The 9,615-nt window shown below is 47.4% G+C and overlaps 1 protein-coding gene across 2 annotated transcripts; it reads right to left on the bottom strand.

The window, feature by feature from the left end:
* Positions 1-68: 68 nt before the first annotated feature.
* RPS6KL1 (ribosomal protein S6 kinase like 1) lies at positions 69-8,916 on the bottom strand. Of its 2 annotated transcripts, XM_077267435.1 has the most exons (11): positions 8,780-8,916; positions 3,396-3,645; positions 3,201-3,325; positions 2,961-3,053; positions 2,817-2,864; positions 1,623-1,755; positions 1,299-1,544; positions 1,132-1,221; positions 971-1,053; positions 802-897; positions 69-627 (listed from the first exon to the last, which is right to left on the bottom strand). In XM_077267435.1, exons 2-11 carry the CDS (start codon positions 3,610-3,612, stop codon positions 520-522), a joined length of 1,239 nt encoding a protein of 412 aa, XP_077123550.1. In that variant the 5' UTR covers positions 3,613-3,645; positions 8,780-8,916; the 3' UTR covers positions 69-519. The 2 variants fall into 2 exon arrangements, with proteins under 2 accessions (XP_077123550.1, XP_077123549.1); XM_077267434.1 differs by having other exon boundaries at positions 1,299-1,755.
* Between the last annotated feature and the right edge of the window lie 699 nt (positions 8,917-9,615).

Below are 9,615 nucleotides of genomic sequence, written 5' to 3' on the forward strand. Positions count from 1 at the left end.
TAAATTGGTTTGTAATTTCACTTTTAAGACTGAATGCTCACCACGCCGACCACCAATACACAGACCACTCTAGATTTGGTACTTTATTGATCAAGTGACAGGTAGTATCTGGCTGTGACATCACCGCGACATCCGCCTGCTAGTTGGCTCTGACATCATGGCGACATCAGTCTGCTCATTGGCTGTGACATCGCAGCACCATCTGCCTACTCGTTGGTTGTCACATCCACCTGCTCGTTGGCTGTAACCTCACAGCAACATCAGTTTGCTCGTTGGCTGTGACATCACGGCAACATCTGCCTGCTCCTTGGCTGTGACATCAAGGTAATTATGACCTCATTGGCTGAGATATCCTGGCGGTAACTGTGACCTCGTTGGCTGTGACGTCACAGCGGTAGCTATGACCTCTTTGGCTGTAACATCACGTGCCCTTTTACGCAGTAGTTTGGTTTTTGTTATAAGGTGCTCATTGGGCATGACATGCAGGCATGTGCCTCAAGGCTACGTGACCTCCACCCCTTAGAGCAGCTTGCTCCAAACGATGTCCTTGAAGAAAGGGTGGGATTTAATCCTTTGTGCGCCTCCCGGACCAACACCGAGCCGCTTGTTTGGATCACATTCGAGTAGCTGAAATTATGACAGAGAATCTTAGAGACATCGACATGGAGGAAGAATGTGACCCCAGAAAATAGGTTCCCAAAACAAGAGACAGAAGGGCAAATGCTGAACATGACATTGACGCGGATGGGAGACCTTGTACCGCCTTTCGGCTTGCACTGTCGTACAGCAGGACGTACTCACCGCTCTCAGCAGAGACATGGCATCTACACTGAGATGTTCAGGGAAGGGGATTTCCATCTGATTAAAGACTCCTGGCGTCAGGGTCTTGTAAAGAGGCTGCAGAGAGACAGAGTCAGCCATCCCTGCCAGGTAACCAAACATTGAAGAGAAAAAGCTGTCATGTTCTCACCTGTCCACACATCATCTCATAGAGCAGCGCTCCCAAACTCCACCAGTCACAGGCCTCGTCCACTGAACCCACCCCAAGGACCTCTGCAAAACGGAGGAAATGCTTAAGACCCTCACATGAAGGTGTCAATGTCAGGTGCATACAAAATAACAGGCGCTTACCTGGCGCCACGTACAGCTGCTCTGCAGCATCGGGACAACAGCCACGGTCAACCTCTCGCCACTGGCCGAAGTAGGTCAAGAGCACATCCCCTGTACAGACAAAAATTGCATTAGACCCAAATCCTACAATGATGCCGTATGGGCTCTTGGACGGATCATTCACTCACCATTGTCTCTCAATAGCAGATTGCGGGGATTAAGATCTTTGCACAAAATTCCCTCTTGGTGAAGAGTATCCAGTGCTAATATCACCTGTGCACCCCAAAGTCTGACCTGTGACTCTGGCACCCAATGGACTGAGTCATCTGATATGTGTCGGTGACTGATAGAACTGTGAGTTTGGCTCATGGTGGACTCTTCAGGGTCTGCACCTAGAGTCTGGAATTTCTTAAGATGTCCCCACAGCCGTCCTCCTGTAGGAATGGAGCAAAGAACGGAAGAGGCGATCGCACGGACAAATGTAGAAGTCTGCGTGTTACTAAGAGCCTGACCTGGAACATGCTGCAGCCGCAAATACAGAGAATCTTCCCCAACGTAAAACTTCTGTAGCTCAACCATGTAAGGAACGCTCTGCGGGATAATGGTAACTGCTCCGTGGCCACAACGACCTGACTTCATCAGAGACTACAGAGAAAGCAAAGGGGCAGCAATTGGTGGTTGGGCCCGTGTGTGGGTCGCTTATGAGCGATGTGACTTGTATGGCAAGGATAAGTGGAGTCAATCCCTGTATGGCGAGGATGGGCAGCAGGATCCACTTGTGAAGCAGGGACAAGGAGAGGTGGCGAGACTCGAGGGGTACAGGCAGGATGGACTGTGGGACCCGCTTGTAGGAAAGGACAGAGATGAGAGGCAGAACCCACTTGGACGGAAGTACCATTGCAGCCCCTTGTGGAGCAGGGAATAGATGGTAGGCTATGCAGTATTGGTCACGGACTCTGTCAGTCACGGACGGGCGGTAGGATTTGAAGGCAGGGATGAGTGGTGGTTCCTGCTTGTGTATAGGGCAGGAATGGGTGTTGGGACCGATGTGGCAAGGACAGGGATTGGTGGTGCGATCTGTATGGCAGGGACAGCAGGACTCGTGTTGCAGGAATGGGCGGTGGGATCAGTTAGTTGGGCTGCGGAACTTACTTGTAGGCAAGGAGCAGTGATGGGTGGTGGGGGCAGGTATGAGCTGTGTGACCTGGATGCCAGGATCTGCATGTGGAAACTACGGGGCAGAGACCCTATGGGTGGTGGGGCAGGTATGTATGGCAGTGTCCGCTTGAGTTATGGAGATGGGCGGTGGGAACAGCAATAGGTGGTAGGCTCAGTGTGGCAGGCTCACGGATGGGCAGTGGGACTTGTATGGTAGAGACTGTGATGGGCAGCAGGACCTAATTTTTTTTCTGAGTGGTCTGTGGGTCTTTCGTGTTGAAAGGTCAGCGATGGGCAAAGATTCCTCCTTATGGACAAGGGGCTTCGTTCGGCAGTGGCCCCTGCCTTTAGGCTCTGTATGGTAGTCAGGAATGGGTAGTAAGATCGCCTGTGTGGCGAGGATGGGTGGGGGTACCAACTTGTGTGGTAGAGGCAATCAGCTGCAGGTTACAACGGAAACACAAGACCTTTTGTCTTTAGTGGGGGTCTCATTAGCAGAGCGTGTTCCCCATATCTGTCCCTGATGGATGATGAGAGTTGTATGTTACCTTTAGAATAAACTTTGTTCCTGAGGTCGGGTCATACACCAACTGCACCTAAACCGTGATAGGAGAATGGAGCAGCGTGAGAGGTGGATAGGGCTGAATGAGCAAGTGTGATTACCCCACAAAGTGTCTCCCCAATAAATGTACCTTATCGATAACCTGTAGGACCTGACAGCTTTTCAGGTTCTCCACTGCAGCACTCAGGAGGCGGATGGGTCGGAACCGGAGGCTGCTGTAACCCTGCAATAGAGAAGAGACTATGGCTGACCCCAGAGGAATGGCAGCACGTTCACAGGGGCAGCAGCTTCTGGGGTCTCATTTTTGGTTTTTATCTGTAAAGTATGATATGCGCCCCCGTCCCCCCACACTGCTTAACGGTGCCCCCACCTCTGCTGCACCAGCATTATTTCCTAGAGGTCTTTCTAGGTGGCAGTTGAAGATTTCTTCAGCTCGTTTTAGGTACTGCGAGATCTTGCGTTTCACGGCATCGCGTCGCTCTCTGCTGGGGTCCACTAAAGAGCAAATGACAAGGATAAGGTGGCTGTCAGACTGGGGGGGAAAAGAGCAGAAACCATCCCTGACCTGTCACCCCGCTCAGGAGCAGCTCCACCCCGTGCTTGTAGTGACTGAACGCCGCTTCGTACTCTTCGTTGGCATCTCGCTCCTGCGCCACGTGCAGCTGCCTGGCCGCATCCACCAGGTAATCCCGCTTCAATGTTGCCTTTGAACTTAGATTGTGTTCTGTGATTCCCATAAACCCAATGCGATACTGCGAACACAGATCCCGGTCACTGCACATCGCCCCCCACAGCGTGATGGCCGAAGAAGGGTCCTGCAAAGTGCAAACAAGGGAGTGACTTTGCACACATGTTTGAAATTGACAATAATGATCAGGTTTTAGCAGAAAAGTGCTCACCAAAAGCTAATACCTTTTAAATATATCTTAATTTTAACCAATAAAAACACACAGTAAACAAACTAAAGTACGCATTTACCAGGCTAGAAAATAGGTAAAAAGTCAGTACAATGGTATGCTATGGGAGCCACGATAAAACCTTGTTATCCCTGATAATCCCTAGTACGTCCCTACCTTACCGCAGAGGTTGGCAGCCTACCTTGAACTCAAATTGGCACCCCTGCTCAACAATGACGCCCCCGCTCAATGATGGCTACCCCTAGATTCACTCTGTAATTTCCTTCATGTTTAAGATGTACCAAAAGAGCTATCCAAGATAACCAGAGACTACATCTGGTCTTTTCACCAGAGCTAAACTGACATTGGATACCGGTACAGAAACAGAGTGATTGAGGCACAAAGGATGGGTGGGGGAGAGGATGGTAGGGATTGGAGGATTTTATAGGCGCTTAAAGACGATAGTGACAAACCCCAGAGTAGGACCACTGTCCAAGACAAAAATGCTATAGAGTATCACCTAAACACCATTTGAATGACTTAAAGGCAGATCCCTGCCAAAAAGAAATGTAATACATAAACAGTAAGCAGATCAAATCACTTCTGGGATTACCGATGGGGCTTTAATCTAGCATAGCTAGCCCTCAGGTGTCTCTAATCAATTGTCCATGCCTTGCCGCAGAGGTTGGCACCCTAGCTTGTACGCAACATAGCACCCCTGCTCAATGGTGGCTTACCCTCGCTTTCCCTATATACTCTCCTTTCAACTGTCTGTTTAGTCAAGAAAACGAGGGAAGTTGGGAAAAGAAAACGGGTGAGAGACATAAGACACGATGTATGGGAAAATAATTCTGGAAAAAAGGGCTAAACTGCATATATAATCCAATAAAGGGGCCTTGTGGTCATTTAACTTGGCTATGAAATTGCACTATGCCCTAAAGTGCCAAAATCCTGAAATTGTGGTAAATAGCATCAATGTTATATATAACTTTATCACATGGCAACTGGCATTTTGACTGCCTATGGTTATATATCCTATAGGAAGGGTTTTCAAAGTCAGACCAAAACACATAACTTAAGGTACCGTCACACTAGGCGATATCGCCAGCGATCCGTGACGTTGTAGCGACCTGGATAGCGATATCGCTGTATTTGACACGCAGCAGCGATCTGGATCCCGCTGTGAAATTGCTGGTCGCTGCTAGAAGGTCTGCACTTTATTTGGTCGCTAGGTCGCCGTGTATCGCCGTGTTTGACAGCAAAAGCAAGGATACCAGCGATATTTTACACTGGTAACCAGGGTAAACATCGGGTTACTAAGCGCAGGGCCGTGCTTAGTAACCCGATGTTTACCCTGGTTACCAGCGTAAAAGTTAAAAAAACAAACAGCACATACTCACCAGCGCGTCCCCCAGCCTCTGCTTCCTGACACTGACTGAGCGCCGGCCCTAAACTGAAAGTGAAAGCACAGCGGTGACGTCACCGCTCTGCTGTTAGGGCCGGAGCTCAGTCAGTGTCAGGAAGCAGAGGCTGGGGGACGCGCTGGTGAGTATGTACTGTTTGTTTTTTTAACTTTTACGCTGGTAACCAGGGTAAACATCGGGTTACTAAGCGCGGCCGTGCGCTTAGCAACCCGATGCTTACCCTGGTTACCCGGGGATCTCGGCATCGTTGGTCGCTGGAGAGCGGTCTGTGTGACAGCTCTACAGCGACCAAACAGCGACGCTGCAGCGATCGGCATCGCTATCGCTGCAGCGTCGCTTAATGTGACGGTACCTTTATTGCACTGTGCCCAGAAGAAACACCTTGTCAAAGGAAGTGAATGAATCAAAAAGGCTTATCTGTTATTCATTAAAGATGTTGCAACAGCCTCGACGCCTTTCCCTCCCATGCTAAGAGTTCAGCAGGAGGCAAATGGAACCATCAGTGTCAGAAGATTCACGACATCAAAAATCAAAGGCAATCAGGCTGCCTTTGATTTCTGATGTCTTGAATCTTCTGACACATAAGTCTTCTGACTACTGCAATGAATACATAACTTGCAAAAAGGAGGAACGCAGCAGCACTCTGTAGAGACCAATACACATGTGAACACAAAATCTATCATAATTGCTGAGTAAACTAATAATAAGTAAAAGAAAATGTAAAAAAAAATTACAATAGTGAAGGTTCGTAGCGCATAAACTGGCCAATTCATGTGAGCTCATGAACCGCGATAAGGTGACACTTCTCTAATGGGTCCTATCATGTAATAAATGCTTCTCTTGTGCTATAAAAGTCTATACTGTGTGCAGAATTATTAGGCAAGTTGTATTTTGATCACATGATACTCTTCATACATGTTGTCCTACTCCAAGCTGTTCAGGCTTGAGAGCCAACTACCAATTCAGTAAATCAGGTGATGTGCATCTCTGTAATGAGGGGTGTTGTCTAATGACATCAAAACCTTATATAAGGTGTGCGTAATTATTAGGCGACTTCCTTTCCTTTGGCAAAATGGGTCAGAAGAGAGATTTGACGGGTTCCAAAATTGTGAGATGTCTTGCAGAGGGAGGCAGCAGCCTTGAAATTGTAAACAATTTTGAAGCATGATCACCGAACAATCAAGAGTTTCATGGCAAATAGCCAACAGGGTCGCAAGAAGCGTGTTGAGCAAAAAAGGCGCAAAATAACTGCCCTTGAATTGAGGAAAATCAAGCGTGAAGCTGCCATGATGCCATTTGCCACCAGTTTTGCCATATTTCAGAGCTGCAACGTTACTGGAGTAACAAAAAGCACAAGGTGTGCAATACTCAGGGACATGGCCAAGGTAAGGAAGGCTGAAAAACGACCACCTTTGAACAAGAAACAGAAGATAAAATGTCAAGACTGGGCCAAGAAATATCTTAAGACTGACTTTTCAAAGGTTTTATGACTGATGAAATGAGTGACTCTTGATGGGCCAGAGGCAGGATCAGTAAAGGGCAGAAAGCTCCACTCAGACGCCAGCGAGGTGGGGTGCTGGTATCATCAAAGATGAACTTGTGGAACCTTTTCGGGTTGAGGATGGAGTGAAGCTCAACTCCCAGACCTACTGCCAGTTTCTGGAAGACAACTTCTTCAAGCAGTGGTACAGGAAGAAGTCAGTATCGTTCAAGAAAAACATGATTTTCATGCAGGACAATGCTCCATCACATGCCTCCAACTACTCCACAGCGTGGCTGGCCAGTAAAGGTCTCAAAGAAGAAAAAATAATGACATAGCCCCCTTGTTCACCTGATCTGAACTCCATAGAGAACCTGAGGTCCCTCATAAAATGTGATATCTACAGGGAGGGAAAACAGTACACCTCTCGGAACAGTGTCTGGGAGGCTGTGGTAGCTGCTGCACGCAATGTTGATCGTAAACAGATCAAGCAACTGACAGAATCTATGGATGGAAGGCTGCTGAGTGTCATCATAAAGAAAGGTGGCTATATTGGTCACTAATTGTTTGGGGTTTTGTTTTTTGCATGTCAGAAATGTTTATTTCTAAATTTTGTGCAGTTATATTGGTTTACCTGGTGCAAATAAGTGAGATGGGAATATATTTGGTTTTTATTAAGTTGCCTAATAATTCTGCACAGTAAGAGTTACCTGCACTAACAGATATCCTCCTAAGATAGCCAAATCTAAAAAAAAAAAAAAAAAAACCACTCCAACTTCCAAAAATATTAGGCTTTGATATTTCTGAGTCTTTTGGGATGATTGAGAACATAGTTGTTGATCAATAATACAAATAATCCTCTAAAATACAACTTGCCTAATAATAATAATGCTGCACACAGTGTACAGTGTGAATGGGCAAACATGCCTCTCCTGGGTTACAAACTTGCACATTAAAGTAAGCTGGTAGGAACCAGAGTTGATTATAAACACCCTTGGGCTGATAGGTGGGGTGACAAAGTCAGAAAGAAGGAGGTAACAACCTCCAATGGATAACTGCATACAACAAAAAACCTGACCTGCATCTCCATATAGTATGAACAGTTGCCTACTGCATAATACATAACTTGCAAATAGGAGGAACGCAGCAGCACTCTGTAGAGACCAACACACATGCGAACACAAAATCTATAATAATTGCTGATTGAAAACTGATCAAAAGTTTAAAAAATACAAAAGTGAAGGTTCTTAGCCCATAAATTGGCCAATTTTTTACTTTTTATTACAGTTTACTCAGCAATTATGATAGATTTTGTGTTCGCATGTGTCTTGGTCTCAACAGAGTGCTGCTGTGTTCCTCCTTTTTGCAAGTTATGTATTCATTGCAGTAGGCACCTGTTCATACTATATGGAGGTGCAGGTCAGGTTTTTTGTTCTATACAGAATAGGTACACTGGACGCTGCCATCACTTATTGCTTACCGATCACACATCGCATGCTGCCCTTGCACATGCGTCGCACGCTGCTCACGCACACTGCTCACACGTCGCATGCTGCCCTCGCACGCTGATCACACATCGCACGCTGCCGTCACTTATTGCTTACCGATCACACATCGCATGCTACTCTCACACGTCACACATCTCATGTCGAATGCTGCCCTCACATGCCACACTCCGCCTGCACGTCGCACGCTGCCCTTGCGCGTCGCACACAGATCAAACATCGCACTACGCCCTCGCACCTCACACACATCAAACTCTGCCCTTGCACACAAATCGCACTCCACCCTCGCACACATCACACATCGCACTCCGCCCTCGCACACACATCACACTCTGCCCTTGCACACACATCACACTTTGCACTCTGCCCTTGCACACAAATCACACATCGCACGCTGCCCTCGCACACGGTTCACGCTGCCCTCGCACACAGATCACACATCGCACGCCGCCCTCGCACATCACACGCCGCCCTCGCACACAGATCACACATCGCACGCCACTCTCAGACATCGCACGCCGCCCTCGCACACAGATCACGCATCGCACGTCGCCCTCGTACACATCGCACGCCGCCCTCCGCACACAGATCACACATCGCACGCCGCCCTTCGCACACAGATCACACATCATAGGCACACATACCTCGGCCTGTCAGGATGGATCAGGCGTGTAGCAGCGGTGGCCGCTCCTTGCTCTCTGCTCATCAGATGAATGAGGTCAGTTGTCATCCAATCAGAGAGTATCCGCCTCCTCACATCCTGAGCTCCACATCTCCTCTGCCTACAACTCCCATCAGCAGCAGCAGCCACCGGAATCCAAGACAAGGGAGGATGAGCTGTAAATCATGCAGACAAGTGTTAACGACACATGGCCACAATACACACGTACGTTATACACACACTGATACACTATACACACACTGATACATACGCTACACACAGACTGACACTATACACACTGATATATAAGCTACACACACTGACACACTATACACAGACATTGATACGTACGTTATACACACACACTGACACACTACACAGACGTTGATACGTACGTTATACACACACACTGATACATATGCTACACACAAATACACTATACAGACTCTGATATGTACGTTATACATTATACACACACTGATACATACGCTATACACACTCCTACATATGCTACACCCACAGACTGACACAGTATGCACACACTGTTAGATACACACACACACTGATACATACGCTACACACAGACTGACACTATACACACTGATATATAAGCTACACACACTGACACACTATACACAGACATTGATACGTACGTTATACACACACACTGACACACTACACAGACGTTGATACGTACGTTATACACACACACTGATACATATGCTACACACAAATACACTATACAGACTCTGATATGTACGTTATACATTATACACACACTGATACATACGCTATACACACACTCCTACATATGCTACA

This window comes from Ranitomeya variabilis, chromosome 1 (assembly GCF_051348905.1).
Source record: "Ranitomeya variabilis isolate aRanVar5 chromosome 1, aRanVar5.hap1, whole genome shotgun sequence".
NCBI lineage: Eukaryota > Metazoa > Chordata > Amphibia > Anura > Dendrobatidae > Ranitomeya > Ranitomeya variabilis.